Here is a 25,248-nt window from a genome sequence, read left to right as displayed (position 1 = left end):
TAATCATATATATGGTAACAAAAAGGGCACAAACTTTGAGGAGACCTGGTCAGAAAACAAGTTTGATGGCTTCAGCCCACTGTTAGTACCTAAGTTTGCTTCTAGGGGTGCACAGTCAGAACAAGTCCAAAGTTTAGGGATTCCCACAAATTAATCAAATGGGAGTCTCCAGAGCCTACCAGGGGCAAGCTATACCATGAACCTAAAAAACTGCAAGCCCCTCGTTGGAGAGGCAGTTGGAGAAGCTGACTGACGTCCTTCAGATCCTCAACAACACTGTAGGGTGCGGCACTTCCCAGTGTGTTTGTGGCAGCACAGCCTCTCGCTAGATAACTGTGCTGTGGTCTGCTGCACCAGGCAAGGTGCAAATCAGCTTCCAGTATCACTGCTTAAGCCTGGAGCACATCTACAGTTAAGCCAGACACACGGTGTAACTGTTGGTGCTCCTCTAAGTAAGCTCCCTGAGAGACATGACCGAAATGAAACCTAAATTACAAGTTTATTCACCATTAATGAAAGACTTCAGGAACAGGCAAAAGTATAACCTGAGATCTGAGTGGGATACATATGCCCCAAACACAGGGCAGCATGCCCGAAGCTTTGCACAGTGCTCTCCTTGGCATGTATGACTTCTAGCTCTCTGGAGAGTGGGAGGCTCCAGCCTCTCCCAGACGGCTGAACTTTAGAAGAAGTTCAAATCAAAAACTTCTGACGCAGATAGCCTCTGTGTCTGGGTCTGTGGCTTATATTCCTTTTCTTCCCCTGAGTGCAAAGATGGGATATCCGTCCAAGGAGTTTGCTGATCAAAGGCACAGATTTTTAGTAAGCACTTTCTGACTGTACAAATAATTATCAAAGTCCTCAAATACTTCCTTAAAACGGAGAAACACCAGCTCTGTGTGGCTGTGAATAAATGGAAACACGACCTCCGCGACACTGGCCAGACCAACAGTGTCTTCTGCCTGTAGGACCTACAGAACAAGATTAACAGCATTTAAACCACAGATCCAGCTCAGACAAGTGATCACTCCCAGTCAGTCACCTGAAAATGTCACCCCTTAACCAGTGGCCTTTCTTTCTCCACTGTCCCTCCTCTGTGTAGCTGCATCTCATATTAAATCCTTTCTGCATCAAATGTGAGTACTTACTGTGGCTATTAGTGATGTATCAAGCTGTAGCCGTCAACTGTGGCATAATCAGGCTCACCTGAAACAGAGAGCACAAAAAAATTAAGTCTGCTCATAAGAAGTGCTCGTTACAAGACTTCACACAGGACAGAAACAACCATGCACTGGCCACCCATGTTAAAGGGATGGGAAGAAAGGGTGCATGAGGCTCAAAGAGATGATTTGCTGAAGAACCAAAGCAGGACCTCATTTTACTGCGTCTCACTGCAGTATCCCATCACTGAAGTGTCAGTGGGAATTATATAGTTTATGCTGTTGAAGCAGAGGAAGTCCCAAACTGCAGATACTGGTGGGATCCCAAGCATAGATGGCCTTAAGCTTCAGAAATACCTACGTATAGGGCTTTGATCGGAACTTCTCCTGGGTTAAACCTTGCCTCCAAAGTCGGTGCCCAACTTTACAGCATCCCAGTGGGGACTGGACTTAGAGCAAGAGCTTCACCTAAAGCAATCCCTTTAGAGAGCTAAAGCTTATGGTCTGATGGGAAAGAGGAAAAGAAGAGACTTCCTCTGTGGGGCCAGAAACCCCATAAAGCAAATAACTCACCTGGCGCACTGGTCGGGGTGGGTAGAGGTCCCCTCCTGCACAAAAGGAAACACAGAGCTGAGGACCTGCATGGCTATGGGACTCCTGTTGTCCTGGCTCTGCGCTCCCCAGCTGCCCTCTCAGAGCTGGTGGAGGGCAAGAGGTTTGGCCAGGCTGGGCTTTATGGATACGTGGTACCAAGGCATGTCATGTTGGGCTCACCACCGACAGCCAGCTTGGCAAACATGGGAATTTAAGCTGTTACGGTGGGGGAGAGGAAAAAGTAACCAAAAAGCACTAAGTTCGGGAAACAGTCCCCAGGGAGCCTCAGGGCATGCCCTTTTACATGCCTTTGCCCAGAGTGAGACATCAGAAAGCCATAACTGGACATGACTCCTCTTCCAATGTGACAGTCAAAGTGGCACACTCATCTTTTGCACAGTCTTTAGCCCTGAATTGTCTTCTTCCCCCTCCGGCAGAAAGGAAGATGTCAGCCTGTCCTCTCTGCCCAGCTTCTGTCCCAGGGGAGTGAATTTGGCTTTGCTGTTCCTCCCTCTACCCACGCATGCTTTTAACTGATCCATCTCTCCTTAGATAGACAGACCACATGGAGAACCATGCAGGGAAGCCTGGAAAATTTCATTCTGGTATCAAAGGCTGCTCTAAAAGGGAGCTCAGAGAGTTCCCAGAGAGAACAAGACATGAAATTCAGTATACTCCAAGCTGCCTTGCTTTTCTGCTGTCCAAGCACCACAGCCACTCACCTACATGCAAAGGACTTTTGGAATAGGCTTGGTACAAGAAAAAATGAGCAGACCCACACCACAGACACTTTCAGAATAGGATTCCCAACCATGAGAAGGGAGAAAATGACCCCAAAAGGGGGAGCAAAAACCTCTGACTGGGCTTGAGGGGGTTCTTGAACAGCTTACAGTAGGCAGGATATTGGGATAACTCGTAGTGAAGTGATGGACTACATAACATGGGAAATATTCCCAAGTCAAGCCTCCAGTAGACTGAGAAGCAACAAAATATGGGTTTTTTGGGGGGGAAAGCATCATTTACAATAGCAATTGCAACTGTATATATTATGTCCTTTACCTTGATATAGGTACAGGAACCGGACTTCTCACAGGAGTTGCATTTCTCTGCGTATTATAGTAGTTTTCATAAACAACAGGAGCTAGGAGAAGTTAACAATATTAAAGTCAGACATTTTATAGCCATCAACTACTTGTCGTACCAACATTCAGCTGCTAAGTCTTTCCCCTCTCTGGGAAAATGCCTTATCGCAAAATTGAAAGTTACAGAAAGGGGAAATTATCTTCTGTTGCTGGTGATAAGTGACAGACTAGTGCTGCATGCCAGTGAATGAAAGGACTAATGTTGCAAAATCAATGTTTTTTGCATCCAAACTGATACTGATCAGAGCAGCAGCTCCATGAGAACAAGGAAGTCACTACTACTTTGTGAGATTGTATGAGCTCTTACCTGGAGCCAAACTTCCAGTTTTGCGCAGATTTACAAAAAAATCAATATCCTTCTCAATACTGCACATTTCTAAACTCTTGCGGATTTCCTCATATTTCTGTCAAAGAGAAATAAAAAGTATTTCTAGACATCAGGTCAAAAAACAAGAGGGTTTCTTCCAATCATTTATCACACGTGGGGTGAAAGTCCAGTGCTCACCCAGGACACAAGCTGCAATGGTATGGGAATCATAGAAACACAGAATGGTCTGGGTTGGAAGTGACCTTTGAAGGGCATCTAGTCCAACCCCCCTTGAATGAGCAGGAACATCTTCAGCTAGATCAGGATGCTCAAAACCCCATCCAACTTGGCTCTGAATGTCAACAGGGATGAGGCATCTACAACCTTTCTGGGCAACCTGTTCCAGTGCCACCCTCAGAAAATGTGGGAATCCCAGAGGGAACCTCACCTGCAAGAGCTCTGACCAAAACCTTCTGCCTGTACATTCATGCTGGTGCCTGGTGGCTGATCAAAGGCCACAGCCCAACTCAGACATAACACAGCTCAGTGCACAGGAAAGAAAATTCTGCTTTCCAAATAGAAAAATGAAGTTATGGAGTGACCTTCATTTGACGTACCTCATCATTCTGGACACAGTCCTGGGAGAGCTGGTTGACATGAAGCCAGAGGGCATTTCGGAAGTAGTTGATCCGCTCGCACTCCTGAGTCTCAAAGAACTGTAACAACACAGGCAAAACAGCCCTAAAGTCTTCAAAACAAGAGCAAATATTTTTTATCCTGAATGTTTCTTACTCCCAAGTACCACTACAAAGACAACTGTCCTCAGTGAGGAGCAGGTGATAGTGGTCTCCTGTAGGAAATATGGAAACCACAAGTCCTCCAGTTTGTCCGGAAGAGAAATCATCTCTCTACACAACCAGATATTTCAAAGATGAGTGTTAAGCTTGGGAAAGTCTGCAGGACCAATGTCAAAGGGGTCACCTGGCACACTGTGCCCTCTGGGGGAACCAAGCCAGCTTCTGAAGGCAGCGCATGTTCCCTGTTCACCCTGTGGTCCCACGGACCCAGATCACTTCGCTCCCACAGGTACAGAGCAATAAAAAAGTACTGGTGATGTATGGAAACAGAGGTGCGTTGACTGGCTGGTCTTCTCACTCTCTCCTGCCCAGCCTTTTTCCAAGCAGGTTTAAAACCAAGTCTTTTGAAATCTGCTGTCTGATAGACCTCAATTTCACATGCCTTTATTCATTTCCATGAAAGATAACTTTTCATCCAAAGTGTACATATGCACTTGTTATCAGTTATGACCTTTGCAACACACTGAGGGGAAAACTTTCATGTGATCCATCTGCAGAACTGAAACTACTGCTTCTCACACCCCACCATGAGAGAGGCTTTTGGAGACCTCAGACACCAAAAGCACACCAGCACTGAGACACCAATGCACGCCACACAAAACAGGCAGCAAATTCCATTTCAAAAGGAAAAATTAAAATAGAAGCCTGAAGAGAAGAAGCTTGGGAAGGGATTGGTGTGGCTGGGGATGGGCAGACCTTTTTCAAGCTTGCAGCAGACCTGGGGATAAAACCTGGACATCTGCAGTCCCTGTCTACTGTCAGTCACAGATCACAGGCGGCTGCAGGACACCCGTCAACAGCAGAGCAGCTGCACAGTCCTCTTGCCACCAGCTCTGGACTTCCCCAGCACATGCTATAAATCCTTGCTAGACCACTTCACTAAGGGACAGTCTGCTTTAAGCTGATACCATCGCTCAGAGGGGTTTCCACACCACCATGTGGTCCGTGAGATAAAGGCGAAAGGCTCCTGGTGCATGGGGATGGCTTCACCCAGCCCAAATCCCCAGCCTGCCACCAGCCTCTGCTGCAAAGTCATTTAAAGTCTTTCAGAGTTTCAGGCCGCTGGGTGGTCTTGCAGCTATAGCACGTATTGGCCTGGAGTTGCCAGGTGTGCAGAGGTGACCATGGCCAAGATTGGTCAAGACAATGGCAACACCAAATGTGCAAGCAGGTAATGAGCAAAAATGTCACTACTTAGTGCACTGACTTTCAGATTTAAAAGGTGGTGGAAGAAAATAAAAATAAAAATAAAAATAAAAATAAAAATAAAAATAAAAATAAAAATAAAAATAAAAATAAAAATAAAAATAAAAACTAAAACAGTGGAAATTTCAAAGTAGTGGGACATTGAATCCAGAAGCCAAGTGTGAGACAAACACAGGGTTAGCTGCAACACCTGCCAGAGAAATACAGAGAAGGCAAATCTGCACTGTCCCTGGCCTCCGCAGCAAGGAGACAGACATCCAGAGGACCATGCTGACACATGAAAGTGTTTTGAGGCATTTACCTCGCAAGCTTTGATGTGCTCTTTCTGCCATTCTTCCCGGATCTTCTCCAGTGTGATAACGTTCTGCTGGTAACTCCTGTCTGCGAGAGAAATCATGTTGTCATCTGATTAACATTAAGGGAAAAAAACCCTTCTCTAGAAGGTAATATGTGAAGCCTGGAACATCTGGGACATCAGGGAGAAAGCAGCAGTAATGTGTGGGCTCGGCTGTTGGTGGACACTGCAAGGGGACACAGAGCCGCACATCATGGTGGAGGGTTGTGCCATGGGAGCAGCCTTGGTGGGGCCGTGCAGGCTTCTCCAGGGCAGGTTACCACCTCTGGTATCTTGGGCACCTGTTTCTGAGGAGCCATGCCTGACCCAAGAGCTGGAGCTCGCCCAAAAGCCATGCCACAGCTTCAGAACCCTGGACCCCGGGAAACTCTGCCCTCAGTCTCCAAACACTGCCCTTTCCACACTCACCAGAGTCCTCCAGAGCTGATTTTGTCTGAGCCAGCTTCAGGAACAACTGCCAAAAATGGGAGAGAGAAGAAAGGTAGAGGAGATCCTTGGTGCATCACAGGTGGCATTGCAGCCCAACTAGGGAACATCAGCAGCCTTTCCGACTCATCTCAAACCCCAGAGCTGGGAACTGGGGCAGGAGAGCTGCAAGAAGAGACACCCTTTTCTCCCCCTGCCCCATGGCCACCTCTCTCCCCATACCTTCTCCTGCTGCTTCTGCGTCACCAGGTTTGCGTTGCGGTGCACAGCGTGTTCCGCCTCATCCTTATCCCTGCAGCGCTGCTCGTAGAGCCGCTTGGCCTAGGAGAGCCACCAAACGGGGCAGGAGCATGTCAGCAAGCAATGAAATGCAAATTCAGCTCACGCGGGATGCTTTGGAGGAAAGCACAGCCTACGAGTGAAGAGGTGGGCGCAGGCTGCCAGCTAAGCAGGGGATGGCATGGGAGGTCCCACATGCCCCACTGCCTAGGCAAATCCAAGTTCACAAGACAAGCTACTTATCACTCAATATGAAAAGCTCAAGGCAATCAAGTCTGTGACATTTAAATCACTCATATCCAACCCTGCAAGGCTACCACAAGCCAAGTCCCATGCATACTTTTCAATTTTGCTGAGCATGCCCTGCACACCACTCATGCAGACACAACAGAGGGACTTGCAGCAGACAAGGAAGGCCTTGTGTGTGCATGTTAGCAGCATTTACCTATACAGCAAGAAACAGCAGCACATTTGCTTTACCTCCATGGTCTTCTTGTACTGCAAATTCCTGTTTTTGTGAATCGCCTCCATTATCAGCTCTATCTGTGAAGACAACAGACTCGGAGTCAGCACATCACTGACTATCAAAGCTCCAAGATGATCTATGTAGCTTAGGAAAGGAAGAGGCACAGAGCAGGTTGAGGTGGGTTTAAGGACCCTCCTCTACCCAAAGCATCTTTACAAAACCCATCCAAGACATTCATTATTCTGTGCTTCTATCTAAGCTTTCACTTGTGCATGCAAAGGTGATCTACAAATGAAATCCTAGCCATACATAGTGCTGTACTGTCTCCATATGGTCTGGCAAAATTGGGAAGCCCACTCCCCTCTGCAAGGTCCAAACCAGCCCCTGGTTTTCACAGTTTTTCTTCATTTTCCAGACAAAGGAATCTCAAGCCAGAAGAACTTAAAAAGCTTGCCAATGTTAGCAGACCCTATGGACATCATACAGCACTATTTGGGCCAGTTCTGTAATGTCTTTATCAGAGATCTGGACGAGGGGATTGAGTGCACCCTCAGTAAGTTTTCAGATGACACCGAGTTGGGCAGAAGCGTTGATCTGCTTGAGAGTAGGAAGGCTCTACAGAGGTGTGTGGACAGGCTAGACCGATAAGCTGAGGCCAATTGTACGAGGTTCAACAAGGCTGAGTGCTGGGTTCTGCTTTAAAAATATTTCTAGTTGAGGCTGGAATCTCTGGAGCTGAGCCCCTGCTATCACTGTCTGCAAAAGGCACCCAAAGGAGAAGATGCGGCAGTGAGAAGGAGGAAGTTGAAGGTTGCCACACATTTCACCAACATGGTTACAACACGTAGGAAGGAGCTCAGGACTTCCCAGCAGCAGCAGGCACCAGGGACACGGAGGGGGCTGGGGCACAGGCAGGAGACACCAGCCAGGAACAGTGCATTGCTGGGGCAGGATCAACACCCTGCAGCAAAGGCTGCAGGCCACAGGAAACTCCTGCGTCTCCTGACCTTTTTCCGATGCAGTTTTTGTTTTTCCCTGAAGTCTTCCATCTTCTTTGCTTCCTCCCGAAGGGTTTGAGCCAGCTGGATGTGACCTTGCCCCACATTGTCTACCTCTGCAAATCAAAAAAAATGAAATATATATCTATATATTCCTAAAAGGACTCCGTTGCTCAAGTCAACTGGTGTAGCTGACATCAAACTGAATCCATATCATACATCTCCTTGCAGAAATGTATAAAAGTGGCAGCACTTTTGAAGCAGCCTCCAAGCAGCACTTGCCTATGTAAGGAGCTATTCAGGATCAGTCCTGCTGGGGCCTGCCCTTCAGTTTAAGAAAACTCATATCAAGAGAATTTATTCAAATGAGCATTCACATTTCCCCCCTCATCCAGAGGAATTCAGGCATGTTTTGGCACATTGCAGCCTAAAGCAACTGTCTGAAGGAATCGTTGCCCCAGGCTAGCAGACAACGAACCTGGGGCACAGAAAAGCTAATGCTAAAAAACCTCAGGCTCATCTTGCTGAAGGCGAGCAGCTATACCTCAGCAAGCTCATCAAGGGAGCTAAGACCAACTGTAGCTCAGGATTCAAGCCCCAGTTCTGTTTCAAACCTGCAGCTATTAATAGGGCTGAGCCTCGTTAGAGAGTCCCACCAAGGTGCAGGGCAGCAGACAAACCTGGCTGGGGCAGAGGGCGGACTCAGCACAGGGTAGCAGAGTGCTAGCCCTCGAGGTACAGATGCTGGCATCCTGTACCTCAGTGGACTGTGACACATGGCAATGAAGGGACAATGTAAGGTGGGCAAAGTGGTATCTTGGAGATGCTCCAATAAGAATCATAGAATCATTTAGGTTGGGAAAGACCTTTAAAATCAACAAGTCCAACCATTAATGTAACACTGTCAAGCCCACCACTAAACCATATCCAGAAATACTACATCTACGCATCTTTTAAATACCTTCAGGGCTGGTGACTCCACCACTTCCCCGCGGAGCCTGTTCCAATGCTTGATAACCCTTTCAGCGAAGAAAGTTTTCTTAATACCCAATCTAAACCTCCCCTGGAGCAACTTGAGGCCATTTCCTCTCATGCTATCACTTGTTACCAGGGAGAAGAGACCGACCCCCCCTGGCTCCAGCCTCCTTTCAGGCAGTTGTAGAGAGCCATCAGGTCTCCCCTCAGCCGCCTCCTCTCCAGGCTGAACCCCCCCAGGTCCCTCAGCCGCTCGTGACAGAACTTGTGCTTCAGACCCCTCACCAGCTTCGTTGCCCTTCTCTGGACACGCTCCAGCACCTCAGTGTCTTTCTTGTGGTGAGGGGCCCAAAGCTGAACCCAGTATTCAAGATGCAAATTACTGCATATGTGTGTGAAGAGGGCAAGGCAAGCCAATCCAGCAAAATCCAGCTGAGCTTCCAATGCACAGCTTCTGATGTACAATGCAAGCATGACTTCTGAGCTGCAGCCAGCCCCAAAAGCCAAAGAGATCCCCAAAGGGATGCCCCATGGGTCTCCTCTCCCAAACATGCCATGGAGCACTCCATCCCAAAGCCATGTGCTGAACTGAGCCAGGCCAGGAGGACAGCCTATGCCTCACTCCAGCATCACATTGTTTTGGAGGTTTTTCTGCTGTTTTCTTCTCATGCAGTTGCCTGCAGGTTTTGGCACTGCCAAATGCCCTGACAAACACAAAGAAGAAGAATTACTTACGTTGCTTGAAAACATCCAGGGATCTCTTCAGTGTGCTGAAAAACAGACAGAGCATTAAAAAGAGTGGGAAAGCACAGCCAGGTTCAGGCATCAGCAGAGCACCTCTCCCAAACCAGAGAGCAACTCTCACTTGACATTGGCCAAAGCAGCTTGAAGCAGGTTTATTTACCCTCTTTACACCTCTAGATTTTTCCCTCCCAGTGAGTATAACAAAGCTCACTTGATTTGAGATCTACTTTACATCTTTCTGAACACTGGATGCTATTAAAAATCCTGACTTTCATAACAAATGTTTCAGGCAACCTCCTAAAAGTATCATTTGGGACATACAAACACCTACAAGGTGCATTGGCCAGTGGTTAGAAATGTAGGGAACTTTTCTCCCTGTTAATATTGTACAACAGATATTTCAGAAACTGTAAATAAATGATCAGAGAATATCAGACCAGGCATGTATAAAGTGCAGAAGCAAAGCAGGAAGCAGAAGGTGCCAATGGTCACTGAGGAAATGGAGACCCACTCGTGGAATCAACCGCTGTGGCCACAGCACCCCTGTGGCATGGTAACATGCTGGGCTTTGAAGATTTCCGTGGTTTGAGTCAAGGAAGTACCTGTACTTCCCTCTGAACACAAAAACAGTGAGGAGCAAAGCTAAGGTCTCACAATCCTTGTCCCTCTGCTGAACGGCCAGCCCACATCTTGAAAGCCTGAGCATCTATGATGCTTTGGTTAGTCTACAGCTGGTGGGAACTTGGTGGAGTCCAACTCGTTTATTGGCAGAGGCCAACCCAGGTGTTCACCGTTCACTCACAAGACTGATTTCAGATCATCTTCTGGTAGCATCCTAATCACATTTTATGCTTAGTGTCTCGCAGTCTCCCTCCTTCTCCTCCTCATTCGTTGCTCCAAGTAAGGGTACCCATAAAAGCAAAACACACGCAAGTCTGAACTTACTTCAGCTCCGTCTGCCCACAGGGCTTCTTCTTTGACAAGTTAATGAGCTCTTTGCCATATTTTTCTTCTATAATTGCCCTGTTGGGGAAAGAGGGAAACGAGAGGAAGTTCTCATTTCATAAACTGATACTTGCTTGCAGCAGAGGTCAACACCCTCCCTATCCTCTGACCTGCTGCAAACCAACTGTGGACAGTTGGCTGAAGGAAGACTTCTTTGCGGTTACCCAACTACCTTTCTAGTGAAAACACTTTGTTTTGCTCTGTCTGTGGTCCCTATGCATTGCTCATCTCCCCATGGCAGTGGGTGCAAGGACCACTCTGCAGGAGATGGAGGACCAAGAAGCCAGTGCAGCTGGTGGCTAGATGCAGCCAGGTGAGTCACCTCAGTAGTTTTTAGCTCAGTTTCCTGCGGGGACAAGGCTTGTGCAATCACATGTTTTCTGCACCTCAGCCATCAATATCTGTCAGTCCACCCACACAAAGTACTTTTGAATCCTATTTGTCTGATTTAAACCAAATGTGACAGAAGGGAGTAGGCACCTCAAAGACCATTCAGCCACCATACATGCACCCCAAAGCTCAGCTGAGTCATTTCAGCTCTTCAGGTCTTTTTAAAATGAGGCAATAGGTACCCTCTCCCACTTTCTCTATTGTCACAGTTCTCAGGGTTCAGCGGATGGTTCCTCGGGCAGCTGGAAAGCCCAAATTTTCCTGGAACATGGGATTACAGCCTAGACAGACGTAGGTGCATTAGACACTTTTAACTGCACATTTTCCTCCTCTTCATCCCCATTACATTTGTTCCAGGTTGGTTTGTACCAAGTCTTGTATTCAGAGGTTTGTTTTCTTCAGTTCTCAACACCAAAATTACATTAATTCAGGGTTATTCTGCAGTGCTCTTTGTATTTAAGCATTGCCAACCAGGTGAACCATAAAGTCAAAATACTTGGCCAGACCATCTCAATTGTAGCTTTGTAGCCACAGAACCTCTACTTGGGTCATATCATCTCATTAATAAACACACTATCTAATCCTGCTCCTTCTTTGTAACATCAAATCTGTGGGCTGTCCATAATATACAAAGACAAATTCAGGACAAAATTGTGCATCTCCTATGCCGAGGTCTTCACCATCTTCTACAAGCTGAACTGCAAGGTGAACTTCCTGGGAGAGTGTGTGGCCTGGGCAGGCCACCAACAGCTACAAACACATCAGTACAGATGTCTGACAACATGTAAGACTGAATTATTAAACTGCTCCTGAGTCCCCTTTTTTTTTAACAGGCAGTTCAAAATGTGAGGATCAAACTCTGGCACTATCCCGGCCTCACAGCTAAGGATTCCTGGGCATGGAGTTCATAGCACAACACCAGCCGTGCAAGGAAAGAACAGCGTAAGAAAACAAGTTCCTCATCGGTCAAAAGTAAGAGGTGGTTTACCGCAGTGGACAGTTAAACGCAACAAACAAAACTGGGAATTCAAGGAGTAATAGTGGCACCACCTCGCTTCCCACGTTCAACCCAACCGATTTTCAGAGGTAGCTCCATACCTTTCCTTCAGAAAGTCTTCAAACTCTTTGCAGTTCTTCCTGCTTTCATTCAGATGTTGAATGATGCTGTCGTAGCCAACTGTGCTCGTCAGATCTGTACTCTGAAAGCACAAGAACAGGAGTCACATCCTTGTCAGTGCAGTCCACAGCCACTGCCACCTTTGGCAGCATTTGCACAAGTGATGGCTCAGCTGGGAGCCGGTGTGCAAGTACCTCTTTATGAAATAAGCTCTTTTTGTTTTAGGGGTGGGAGAGGCTCCAGAATGAGAACAGTGGTGGCAATTTGGGAGAAGGCACTTCCATGACTTTCAGAAAACAGAAGAGCTCGGTCCTACCACATCCTATTGCTCCCCTCTGGCCTCAGCACAGCTGGCCCCACAGTGTATGTCATCTCCTCCTGGGAGCTTAGCTGTCAGCTCTAACTTGATGAAATCAAACACTAAAAACCCTCCAAGTCCCTAGATATAGCCCATCTGTCTACCGCTCCTCCCCGTTTCTTCAGACATGGAGATGGATCTTGGTTAGCATTGACTTGCACTGTTCTGGGTATCACCCTCACATCTGGCTGTAGGAGCCTACATCTGGGCTGGAGGTGAATTTATCCGACCTTTCTACACAGGATCACCGAGCTATGGGCTTCTCTCACTGCCCTCAGTATGTGTGGATGCACCCAATGACCGCTGCTGCAACAGCCTTCTCCTTGGCCTCGCAAAAAAGCAACACTGTCCCACATATCAGTTCAAAACACCACTGCAAATATAATTTCCCTAAGTACCAGGTCTTCCCCTCCCACTGCTGCGTGCCCTCCAACACATCACACAGGGCTAGCTTCTTCAACCCCCCCCCAAACATCACAGCCATGGAAAGGTCCTGCCTACACCACCCATGGGGCCAAGTCCCATCTTCCAAAGGCTCAATGCTTTCCTTCAAATTACTTCTCAAAAACATATATCATACTGATGCTTATTAAAAAAAAAAAGAAAAAAAAAAAAAGACACATGTGTCGATATAGGTAGGCTAGGATGAAGGTTGACTAACTCTACTCCATTCTTTCCTCATACCCATGCCTGGAACCAGTTTAGTACAAAAACTGGATTTTTGCCTTATGACTGTTGAGGATTTACCCTTCTGGAGACCCAGGACAAAAGCAGGGCTTCTGAGTGCTATGATAATGCAAAGAGATGCTCTGACCATGAATTGTCCTTCTCTGGAAGAAGCCCAAAGCAGATGAGGGGAGCTGAGAAGAAGGTGCTACTGGTTGTCATCTGCGAAGAGGATCAGTTGGTATTGCATAGAACAGCATGTGTGGGAGCAAAAAGGTATAGGGAAAGAGGATGCAAAAAGGAAACAATGGTAGGACCGGATGTGAAACTCAGTGAAAGGAAGCAAAAGTGGCAAACTTTAAGAATCCTGAAGAGAAATAATGGCAGGACAGAGAAACTCGGTAAATTGTTGAAAATCAGGATGAGAGTTTGCAGAGAACTGGGACAAAAGTGTGGGCAGCAGAGGCGGGGGGATTTCTTAGGAGGTCACCCCTGATGCAAGAAATGAGGAAGAACAGGGCTAGTATTTGTGATGAATGAAGTATTGAATTATGTAGACTGCTCTAAGGAGTCATGGACTTGAACGTCAGTGGGCAGAAAGCAAGAAGTGAGGAGGGAGGTCTGGTGGAGTGGGACCTTCAGGAAATCCCCGCGTATCCCAGATGAGCTTTGCTCCGTCTGTGACATGCATGGGAAGAGAGAACTGTGGAGCAGGACCTAAGCAGAAGCCAGAACGGTTTCTGTTTCTTTAGAAAGCACAAACATCGCTCCAAAATGGGCTTATTACTGATAAACCCGCTACCAGTTCTTAGTTCACATCACGTCTTTGCTAATCAGGTCTGTGAAAAAGGAAACGCGCTTGCAGTGAAGTCAGTCTTCAGTTGCAAAAGACAGGAACATCCTAACTTGACCTCTCATCCCCAGTCTTAAAGGAAATAAGATGGATGAAGAGAACAACTTTTGGTTCCTGCAAGGCCTGGCAGGAGAGGGTGGTCGGAGGCACATCGCTGCGTGTCAGGAGGCACCCGAAGGCTCCTGCATCCCGCTCTGCTGCCTGGGACACCTGGGCTCGCTGCGCCAGCCAGAAGTGCCAGGGGAAAAATTGGGGGCATCCATCAAAAATGTGCACTAAGCTCTTTATTTTGTCACTCTTGCTCCCGCCGTAGAAGGATTTTATTCCAGCTCATAGCCATTTCCTAAGCGCCCAAGGCTGGACCAGGCCTCACAGCGCAAGGTGTACACGAGACATGGGAGGTCACAGAGACGGTGGAGGTCTCCAGAAGAGCTGCTTCCAGGCAGGAGGAGCTCCTGGTCCAGAAGATGCTGGGCAGAGTTGTATGCTGTGAAACCAGCCTTCTCAGCAAACCTCTGGGCAGATGTTGGCACAGAAAGGATAAAAAGGACCAACGTGACTGCCCGTGGGACGTCGCAAAGGCAGGGCTGGCAGGGAGCAATGAAAAAAGAAAGGCAACACAGCGAGCACAGAGCCATGGGCACAGAGGACAAGATTTAAAGACATAATCGACTAAGCCAAAGACGGGCGTGGAGGATGGGGAGTTGCACCAAGCCCTCCCTGACCAGAGGGATGCGGGAGGATGAGCATCTCTCCTCCTCCCCTGCAGCACGTGGCTGTCATGGTCCTCCCCACTGCGCAGAGCTCTGAGCCCATGTGCTATTTAGAGGACAGCCCGTGGAAACTACAAGGAGATGATTTCAAGGTGACAAAGCAGCAGCTGATGTTTCCCAGGCCTTCGGGGCTCTGCAGGATGTGCCCCCCCTTCCTGATCTGTTGCCCGGGTTTGCACCATCCTCCCAAGGGACTCCATGAAGAGAAGGAATTTGTGTGCTTGTTGTGATATTTTGGTGTTTGTTTGCACTTTTATCCAAAAAGGAGCTAAAATGCTCTAGTGGGGATCTGAAGTAACATTATGACCTTGTGTGAGTCACAGCTAAGAGGCAAGCTGCTGAGCTTGATATTTCCATCTTCCAGCCCACTTTACATGGAAAACTCCTTCCAGATACACAGCCTACAAAGCCCATGACATGAGAGAATCAGAATCAGAATTTTTTTGCTTGGAAAAGACCTTTAAGATCATTGAATCCAGCTATTAACCTAACAATGCCAAGCCCACCCCTAAACCAAGTCCCCAAGTGCCACATGTACACGTCTTTTAAATACCTCCAGGGCTGGTGACTGCACCACTTCCCCGCGGAGCCTGTTCCAGTGCTTGACAACCCTTTTGGTGAAGAAATTTTTCCTAATACCCAACCTAAACCTCCCCTGGCTCAACTTGAGGCTGTTTCCCCTTGTCCTATCCCTGTCACCAGGGAGAAGAGACCGACCCCCCTGGCTCCAGCCTCCTTTCAGGCAGTTGTAGAGAGCCATCAGGTCTCCCCTCAGCCGCCTCCTCTCCAGGCTGAACCCCCCCAGGTCCCTCAGCCGCTCGTGACAGAACTTGTGCTCCAGACCCCTCACCAGCTCCGTTGCCCTTCTCCGGACACGCTCCAGCACCTCAGTGTGTTTCTTGTGGCGAGGGGCCCAAAGCTGAACCCAGTATTGGAGCTGCGGCCTCCCCGGTGCCGAGTACAGGGGCACGATCCCTGCCCCAGGCCTGCTGGCCACACTACTGCTGACACCAGCCAGGGTGCCACTGGCCGCCTTGGCCACTTGGGCACGCTGCCCGCTCACACTCAGCTGGCTGTTGACCAGCACCCCCAGGCCCTTTTCTTCTGAGCAGATTTCCAGTCACTCTGCCCCAAGCCTGTGGCACTGCGTGGGGGTTGTTGTGACCCAAGTGCAGGACCCGGCACTGAGCCTTGTTGAACCTCATACAATTGGCCTCAGCCCATCAATCCAGCCTGTCCAGGTCCCACTATAGATCCTTCCTACCCTCAAGCAGTCTGTCCCAGCCTGCCCAAAAATGAAAGGTTTGAGGCAGTGTACTGCTCACAGACCATCGCTTGAAAGATCTTTATTTATGCAGAGATCTTAGTATCTCTCCTCAGCCTTATCTGCTTAGAGAAACACAGCAGAAGCTGGATCAGAATTTTAGTAGTCAGAAACACCATCCAACAATAAATGGCTATGCTATTCTTGCTCACAGTTAGGACAGCCTCAAAATCACTTGGGGTGTCCTGGGTTGAGTGAGTGGTGGAGTTTTTTGGTGGCAGGGGAAGGGGCTATCGGGGCAGCCCCCTGTGAGAAGCTTCTCGAAGCTCCCCCAGCTCTATATCAGCTCCACTTCTGTTTGGAAACTGAGCCAATCGGCTGCGCCTCTGCGATAATGTATTTAAGAAGGGACGTGGTGACGGGCAGTAGGACTGGTGAGGAGGAGTTGGGGCAGCTGCGTGAACACCAAGGTCAGTGGAGGAACAGAGGAAGAAAGGAGGGGGGAGGTGTGCCGGAGCAGAGACCCCCCTGTATCCTGTGGGGAGACGGCAGGGCGGCCCCCCCCTGCCACCCATGAAGATCTACAGTGGAGCAGACATTGATTTGTGGCCTGTGGCTCCTGCTCGCCTGATCAAGGTGCTGTGCCCGAAGAAGGCCGAGGTCTCATGGGAAAAGGCAGCCCCGCTGCTGTAATTCAGTGCTGGGAGGATTGCAGCATGGGGGGGAGTCCCACGCCGGAGCAGCTCGGGAAGGGCTGCAGCCGTGGGAGGGAATCCAGTCGGAGAAAGTTAGTGACCCATGACGGAGCAGTGTGGGGAACGCTGCGGCCCATGGGAGGAATTCAAGTCGGAGAAAGTTTGTGGAGGACTGTCTCCTGTGAGAGGGGGACCACGATGGAGCAGGAGGAACAAGTTCCGGACACTCCCCTCACCGAAGATGAAGAAAGCGGCAGCGCTGACTGCACCCCCCATTCCCTGCCCCTGCGCCACTGGGGGAGGAGGTAGAGATATCGGGAGCAGAGCTGAGCCCGGGAAGAAGGGAGGGGTGGGGGGAAGGTGTTCTCAAGATGTGACAATGCTTCTTACTGTCCTACTCTGTTATGTGTTGTTAGTGTCTGTAATAAATGTATGTTCTTTTTTTCTTCCCCTAACAAGTCTGCCTTTTGCTCGTGATCATAAAAGGGGAATTTTCCCCCATCCCAGTCCTATCTTGAACCCCAAGCCTGGCTCTCTGTCCCTTCTCATTGCCGGAGGGGAAGGGAGAGAGAGCTGCTGCATTGTGGTTGGCTGCCAACCAGGCCCAAACCATGACATGGGGTCCTTCAGAGGTTGCTGAGATCAAGAAAAATGCTTGTGCTGGTGCCTGCAGAGAGCGGGGTGAGGAGAGCAGGAGACACTGCAGATCCTCCCCGTCTGATAACCAGATGGGTACAACAGGACCGACGAAACTCATCACAGGGAGGAAAAGGACTGGTGGGGAATTCACCCACCTGAGAACAGCATCCTGCAAACAGCAGCTCTTTCATTAATAAACTTGGGCTTTAAGTTTCCTTCCCCTATGCCAACACACCAACCCTGCTCCTCCCAGAGACACAGAAAGCAATGGACCATCCCACCCCGGTGCAATTGCTTCTTCCCACAAACTTCACCTGGTTCCTTTCAAACAACAACCTGAGGATTTCATAACGCTGTCAATAAACCCTGTCAAACCAGTCCCCAATGAAAGAAGGGCAAGCAGGGGCAAGTGGAAGTGAAACAGCCCAGCCAGACGCACCATGAGTCAGCAGCTGGGGAATGAACCCAGGAGCCCAGGGCTGGCAGATCTCCCCATCCCTCGACAGTAGGGGCACAGAAAAAAGTAGTTTATTCCTGGCCAGTCTCTCAAGGCTAAAAAAAACCTTCTCATGCACCGGCATTCTCTTGCTGTGCAACAAGGGTCAAAGCACTTACTGTCCCCCATGTTTCCATTATGCCATTGCAAAAAGACATGCAATAGCTTTTTCCTAGGCATCGGGGAGTAAATACATGTTTTCAGATACCTTGCCACATGCTCTGTTAGAAAATTAAATATGCCAGTGCAGCTTTTACTGCAGATAACTTGCCTGAGCCATGGATTGTTTTAGCAGCATCACTTTTTCTTGGTGTGACAAAGAAATATTTGAGACTACCTAAAAGATTTATATACCGAAGTCTGATTTTCAAAAACCACTTCACCAGACCAACCTTAGTGAGAGTCTTCAGGTCTCAGTCTTCATCATTATTTGCTTATTATTTTTAATGTTTTACCAAATGCTTCTTTTTAATGAACCCCGCAATACACTGAAAAGAGCATTGCTTTTGTCTCATTAAAAGCAAGATGACCAAAAACCCGCTCTCCAAGTGGCAAGCTGTTAGCCAATACATCAGACTTGAAGTGGTTTTTAGCATTGTAATCATTTCTGGTTTTCCTACATACTTTCACAGGACCAAAGTGCTCTGATGAGACCCAGAGCTTTGCTCTTGGGTAACCCAAAATACTCCACAAGAACAGGCTTGAGGAGTGCCAGGCACATACCAAAAAGTGAAAAAGAAATGTCGTATATTAAAAGAAGAACAGGAGGTTGCAAAAGCAAATGAAAACAAAACCCCACACTTGCTCAACTTGTGGCAATCACTACAGGCAGGGAAAGCGGAAACAAACATGATCTTCAGTGTGTTTTTATTTTTGCACAGCTCTTTTTCAGGCAGCTGCAGGCAGCACAGGCTGTGGGAGGGAGCGTCAGACGAACGGGGGCATTCAGGGCAATGGATATGTGGCTTTGGGCACCTCCTGACATCAGTAGGATGTAAAAGAACAAACCCTGTCCTTTACTAAAGGAAATTTGTCATCTTGTGCTGAGACCTAAGAGCATAAGCAAACTCAAATGCAAAGATCAAAGTCACAGTGTTGCATCCCAATGAAGCACATCATGAGCATCATGACATGAACTTCGGCAGGAACCAGGTTCCAGTGCAGGGAAAGACAGACACACTCACCCCACCAAAGAAACCAGAACCGTCGGGGTTTAAAGCTAAATCAGTCCCCAGATAAGGCTTGAAGCACAGCCCTGCTGTCCTGGCAGATCAAGGGGGGACTGCAACTTGTTCCTGCAAAGAAATTCAGCATTCGCCATTCACAACCAGCTGCACTTCAAAGCTGGGAGATGCAACACCAGAAATGGCTCAGCTTTTGGGGGTCTGGCTATTTTTTATACTTTGTCCCATCAACTGGAGCATCCCTCCTCTGGAGCCCTCTCAAAATTTCCCCTTTCCCATCTGACCACTGTGAAATCTCTTGCTTTGGCAAAGAAGAGTTCTCCTTTCCTTTTTGGCTTACACGGAGTAATTTAAGAGGAAAAATTGCAGGAGGAAGTTTGCACTCTCTCATAGCACTTAAGAGCAAACCAAAGCCAGATGAGCAGCCCTCCGCACCTCATGTAAATTTGTTTTTTTTCTGCCCATCCCTCATTCCCCCCCCTCCCTCCCCAGCCCTCACAGCTGATGCACAGTCACCAGTACATGGCGTGGAGACTGTTTGGGGTGGTACCTGCCTTTTCCATGGGCCAAACGACCACAGCAGGGCCTCGATGTCTCCACTGAGTCATGTCCATCACGCTCACTTCCAACTTCTGCCCCAGCTGCCTGCCCCAGGCATGTTTCCTCAGTGGTGGGGGGGGGGGGGGGGGTTGCGGGGGCTGGAAGCACACAGGCTTCCGAAAGAAAAAAGCAGAGCAAAATCCCTGGCACCACCAATAGTTTTGTGCTCAGCAAGAGGATTATTCAGTAAACAGACCTGTTTGCTATAAAAGGGCAAGTATGAGCACCCTATGCAATGTTCTGGCTCCTCCTCGCCTTTGGGGCTTGGGACAGCTCCTACCCCTGTATTTTCTCTCACCGAGCCCCTCCTCCAGGATCCTCCTTCAAAAAGCTGCAGCAGGAGAGGAATAAACTGAGCAGTGCTAGATAAAGCCAGCCCCATGGTGTCGACCTCTTCTACAGTCCAAGACCCAGCTGAAGCACAACAGACCCTGTTCACTCAACTCTCCTGGCATCACACTTATTCCCCCCAAGCCTGAGGGATGCTGCCACTACCCTCTCATTCCTCCCCTCCTGCACATTTGCAAAGCAGAGGGAGCACCGTGGAAATTTCTGGGCAACGAATAGCTGAGAAATGGCTGCCAGATGCAAAACTGGCTTTATTTTCCAAGCCAGGCTCAAATACTTCTGTGGCATTTACATACCTGACGGCGCTCTGCCAGGCAACATGCTCATGATGCTGGGCGGCTCGCACTTACCCCTCTCATTCCACAGCATGGAGCCCCAAACCCAGCACCCACTCCTCCCATGGCCCATGCACCTTTCCCCAGCCCTGCAAGGTGGGAGCTGCTTCCCAGGCATCAGCTGGGAAACCCTGAGTGCAATTCACAGATGAGGATTTTCAGCCCCGAAAGCCAAAATGTTGTCATTTATTTCCCGGTTGCCGGTACCTGGAACAAAAGCCCATACACCAAGAGGAAATGAGCATCCACAGTGTCAGCACTCTTCAATGGCTATTGAGCACTTCTCCATTCCCAAAAAGCAGAGATTAGACTCAAAAGAATAAATCATGGCTTTCCCCGAACCGTGGTTTTTCCTCCGCAGCTGGCAGCAGCACACCGAGGGGTTCGCTCCCAGTCCGGGATTATCCCAACATCAAAGGGAGTTATTTGTCCGTGGTGTCTCCAAGTAGTTTACCAGTGGCCAATTAATATTACCAAGCCCTCAGCCTGGCACCGACTTCCTCCGGCACGGCAGCGGCAGCTCACCGCGGCACATTTCGGCTGCCCCAGGGCGGGTCGCGAAGCCACAGCTCTCAGGACAGGCGTGGAGGGGGCAGCGCCAGCCGGGGGGGGGGGGGGGGGGGGATGCTCGGAGCCTTCAGCAAAGTCACCACGAAGTCGCCTTTGGAGCCCACTCTGCCCCAGAGAGAGGTGACACCCCCCTCCACCCCGACCCAGCTGCGATCCCCCCCCCCCCCCCCCCGCATCCCGCTGTGACAACACCCGCCGCAGCTCCGTCCCCGTTCCCACGCCCCACCGCCTCCCAGTTCACCGTGCCCCCCACACACCCCCCCTCACCCCACTCACCCAGAAGTGGTCCCTGAACCGCGACTCCCGCATGCTGCTGCCACCGCCGCTGTCCCCGCCGCCTCTCCCGGCCCCTCCCCACCCGGCCGGTCCCACCCCCGCGGCGCGGTCACATCCACACCCCGCTGGCGTGGATCTTCGCCGGGCTCTCCCGGGTGTCGGTGGGTTGGGGGACCGGGGCGGGGGGCTGCGGATGGAGGCGGCGGAGGGGGGGGGGGGGGGTGCGAGGCACGGGGAGAAACCCACTGGTGACGGCCAAACGCGGGGTTCCACGGAGGAGGTGGGGAGCCGAGGGCCGAGCACAGCCGTGCCCAGGCGACCGGCAGCACCTTCCCCACCTGTCTTGGCCACGGGCTGGCAGAGTATTTTGGGAAGGCTTCACCACACGCGTCCTGTCCTTATCCTTAGTGTATCAGGGGGCCGCAGCCCCAGACGAGAGGCTGAGTCGAGCGACCTCTGAGCAGTTCTTAAAAAAGATGAAGGCAGATGAGATAGGACACTGTGTGACGGAAATCCTGAATCATACCCTCAGCCCTAACCTGCTGCCTCTGCTTTAACACAGGGACTGCTAAAACAGTCCAGTAACATAAAAAAAAAAAAAAAAAAAAAAAAAAAAGGCATTTTCCACTTCATTAAGTGACCCGAGGCCACTGCTACTTGCCAAACATTTCTGAGGCTTATGCTGAAGAAACCAGGTTTGCATGGATTTTTCACTGTTTGTGGCTCTGCCTGCCCCATCAGCATAATGCCACATCTTCAGATCTGAATCAGAAAACCACAGGCTGGTTTTGGTTGGAAGGGACTTTAAAGCCCCCCCAGTGCCACCCCCTGCCCCGGGCAGGGCCCCCTTCCCCCAGCCCAGGGGGCTCCCAGCCCCGTCCAACCTGGCCTTGAACCCTTCCAGGGAGGGGGCACCCACAGCTGCTCTGGGCACCCTGGGCCAGCGCCTTACCTCCCAAACAGGGAGGAATTGCTGCCTTAAATCTAACCTAAATCTGCCCTCTGTCAGTTTAAAACCATCACCCCTCGTCCTATCCCTACACCCCCTGAACCAGAGTCGTCCCCCCCCTCTCCTGTCCCCCCTTTAAGCCCTGGGAGGCCGCTCGAAGGGCTCCCCGGAGCCTTCTCTTCTCCAGGCTGAACCCCCCCAACTCTCTCAGCCCGGCCCCCCAGGGGAGCTGCTCCAGCCCCCCCAGCATCTCCGTGGCCTCCTCTGGCCCCGCTCGAGCAGCTCCGGGTCCTTCTGCTGTTGGGGGCCCCCGAGCTGGCCCCAGCACTGCAGGGGGGTCTCCCCAGAGCGGAGCAGAGGGGGTTTCAGTCAAAGCTTTGAAGAGGTTTTAGCAACCTCATCTGGACATCTATCAGCTGAGCCACAATCTGCCCAGCTGCAAGCACACGAAAAATTCCAAAAGTGTGAATTCTGGAATAAATATCCAAGTTTTCTCCATCCAGTCTGAGTGCACTGAAAGGGCATGCTTTGGGACAGGCAGATGAGCCCGAGTGGGGTTAAGACCGAAAGCGAGCCGGACAGAGCAGCAGGGCTGCGGGCACGGCAGCTCAGGGCAGCACGCACAAGTCATCACCCGCCCTGCAGCAACAGCCCCACATCAGCTTTGGTGTCACCCGCAGAGGGAGCGTTGCCTCAGTGCTGACAGTGACACATCACAGGACACTGCCTTGAAAATGTGTTCCTGGGATCTTTCTGGGGTTTTTTTGTTTTGTTTTGTTTTGTTTTTTTTTAATCAGCTCTTCAGCTGGCTCAACCCCTGGCCCCACGCACACTCCCAGCGGAGGGCAGAGACCCTGACCACAAATCCACACCGCCACCACCCACTCGCTGTTTCTCAGCACCACCTCTGTCCTGGGTTGAGTGAGTGGTGGAGTTTTTTGGTGGCAGGGGAGGGGGCTATCGGGGCGGCCCCCTGTGAGAAGCTTCTCGAAGCTCCCCCAGCTCCAAGCCAGCTCCACTTCTGTTTGGGAAATTGAGTCAATTGGCTGCGCCTCTGCGATAACGTATTTAAGAAGGGACGTGGTGACGGGCAGTGGGACTTGTGAGGAGGAGTTGCTGCAGCTGTGTGAACACCAAGGTCAGTGGAGGAACAGAGGAAGAAAGGAGGGGGGAGGTGTGCCGGAGCAGAGACCCCCCTGTATCCTGTGGGGAGACGGCAGGGCGGCCCCCCTCTGCCACCCATGGAGATCTACGGTGGAGCAGACACTGATTTATGGCCTGTTGCTCCTGCTCGCCTGATCAAGGTGCTGTGCCCAAAGCAGGCCGGGGTCTCATGGGAAAAGGCAGCCCCGCTGCTGTAATTCAGCGCTGGGAGGATTGCAGCATGGGGGAGGGGGGGTCCCACGCTGGAGCAGCTCGGGAAGGGCTGCAGCCGTGGGAGGGAATCCAGTCGGAGAAAGTTAGTGACCCATGACGGAGCAGTGTGGGGAATGCTGCGGCCCATGGGAGGAATTCAAGTCGGAGAAAGTTTGTGGAGGACTGTCTCCTGTGAGAGGGGGACCACGATGGAGCAGGAGGAACAAGTTCCGGACACTCCCCTCACTGAAGATGAAGGGAAGTGGCAGCGCTGACTGCACCCCCCATTCCCTGCCCCTGCGCCACTGGGGGAGGAGGTAGAGATATCGGGAGCAGAGCTGAGCCCGGGAAGAAGGGAGGGGTGGGGGGAAGGTGTTCTCAAGATGTAGTAATGCTTCTCACTGTCCTGCTCTGTTATGTGTTGTTAGTGTCTGTAATAAATGTATGTTCTTTTTTTCTTCCCCTAACGAGTCTGCCTTTTGCTCGTGATCATAAAAGGGGGATTTTCCCCCATCCCAGTCCTACCTTGAACCCCAAGCCTGGCTCTCTGTCCCTTCTCATTGCTGGAGGGGAAGGGAGAGAGAGCTGCTGCATTGTGGTTGGCTGCCAACCAGGCCTAAACCACGACAACCCCACAGACAGGGCACCCCACAGCACCTCGGGACTTGCGACTGACCCTTCAAAACCAGCCCCACCGCCCTTCTGCCTGTATTTACCACACAGTGCGGGTATTACCGCCTTCCTGCCTCACAGCAGCAGCAGGGCAGAAATCACAAGTTTTGGAATTCGTTACCAGAATACATCTCTGCAATTTTGGACTAGGACGCCCCTGAGCTTGGTGCTTCCTAACTACAGCAGCATGCGAGTACAACATGACACAGCAACACCAACAAGTAACTGGGGTTTAGTCACTCTGCAAGAACAGAGGTGGAAGGGACAAGCGGGGCAGGGCACCGGAGACAAAGGCTCCACCCCAGCATTCCGTCACGCCTGCGAAGGCCCCCAGGCACACGTGCTGGAGCTGTGTACAAGGGTTGGTGAAAGACAAAAGGAACTCCACAGGAAGCCCTCCTCCAGGACTGCAGCGCTCCTCCAACACACCAGCCCTTCCCAGAAAGGTGTCCAACACTTGTGGACTAAAAACGTTTTGTTTTTTTTTTTTTTTTCCTGTCCTGCAGAAGCCAGAGCTCCCACTCGCAAAGAACTTCAAGCCACGAACAAAGCAGCTTGCCAGCCTGGAGCTGTGTGAAAGGCTGAGATGAAATGTTTCCAGCTGTTCGTAACACAGCAGGTTTGGAGGCAGGATGAAGGAAGTTGACTGGGGACAGCGCGAACGGCCTCAACAGCAGTGCCGATCACAGGTAACCGTGGGGCAGCGGCGCACCCAGGATTAGGGACCGAGTTCCGCCGTACCCTGTAAGGCTGAACGCACCACACAAAGCGACGGGACTTTGAACTTCCCCGCATCCCAGACACAAGTTCTAAACACGGGGATCCCGTACCTCGCGCAGCACGCACCAAGCCAGGCAACGGAACAGGTGCCCTGGTACATAACCTGCCCCCAGGTTACTAACAACCGCAGAACTGGAGTCGAGCAGAGGATGGTGGCGTTTAAATCTCTGGTGGCTACGGCTTCAGCAGCCGCACGTGCGGTTGTCCCAAGACACAAGGAGAGTCACGCTCGTGTGCTGAGAGCCAGGCACCAGGATGGGTTCGCAGCAAGTCTGAGCAACACGCTGCCGCAGCACCGGACTGTTACAGAAGGCCCTGCAGTCCAACTAGTTACCACCCGTGACGGGACAGCGTGAACTGCTTCCCCACTTGTTTGCCCTCCCCCGAGATCAGCTGCCTCGCGGAAGGGACAA

General features: G+C 50.6%; 1 protein-coding gene across 1 annotated transcript; it reads right to left on the bottom strand.

Annotated features, from left to right (window-relative positions):
- Positions 1–480: 480 nt before the first annotated feature.
- Positions 481–21,130, bottom strand: PSTPIP2 (proline-serine-threonine phosphatase interacting protein 2). The gene is made up of 15 exons (XM_042804871.1): positions 21,079–21,130; positions 12,003–12,103; positions 10,455–10,532; positions 9,501–9,535; positions 7,800–7,906; positions 6,807–6,869; positions 6,270–6,368; positions 6,030–6,075; positions 5,568–5,647; positions 3,821–3,919; positions 3,204–3,300; positions 2,814–2,895; positions 1,734–1,768; positions 1,149–1,206; positions 481–971 (listed from the first exon to the last, which is right to left on the bottom strand). Exons 1-14 carry the CDS (start codon positions 21,109–21,111, stop codon positions 1,157–1,159), a joined length of 1,005 nt encoding a protein of 334 aa, XP_042660805.1. The 5' UTR covers positions 21,112–21,130; the 3' UTR covers positions 481–971; positions 1,149–1,156.
- Between the last annotated feature and the right edge of the window lie 4,118 nt (positions 21,131–25,248).

The sequence above is a fragment of the Tyto alba genome, unplaced genomic scaffold, assembly GCF_018691265.1.
Source record: "Tyto alba isolate M040663 unplaced genomic scaffold, T.alba_DEE_v4.0 Super-Scaffold_42, whole genome shotgun sequence".
In the NCBI taxonomy this organism is placed as follows: Eukaryota; Metazoa; Chordata; class Aves; order Strigiformes; family Tytonidae; genus Tyto; species Tyto alba.
This window is presented reverse-complemented; position numbering and strand designations above follow the sequence as displayed.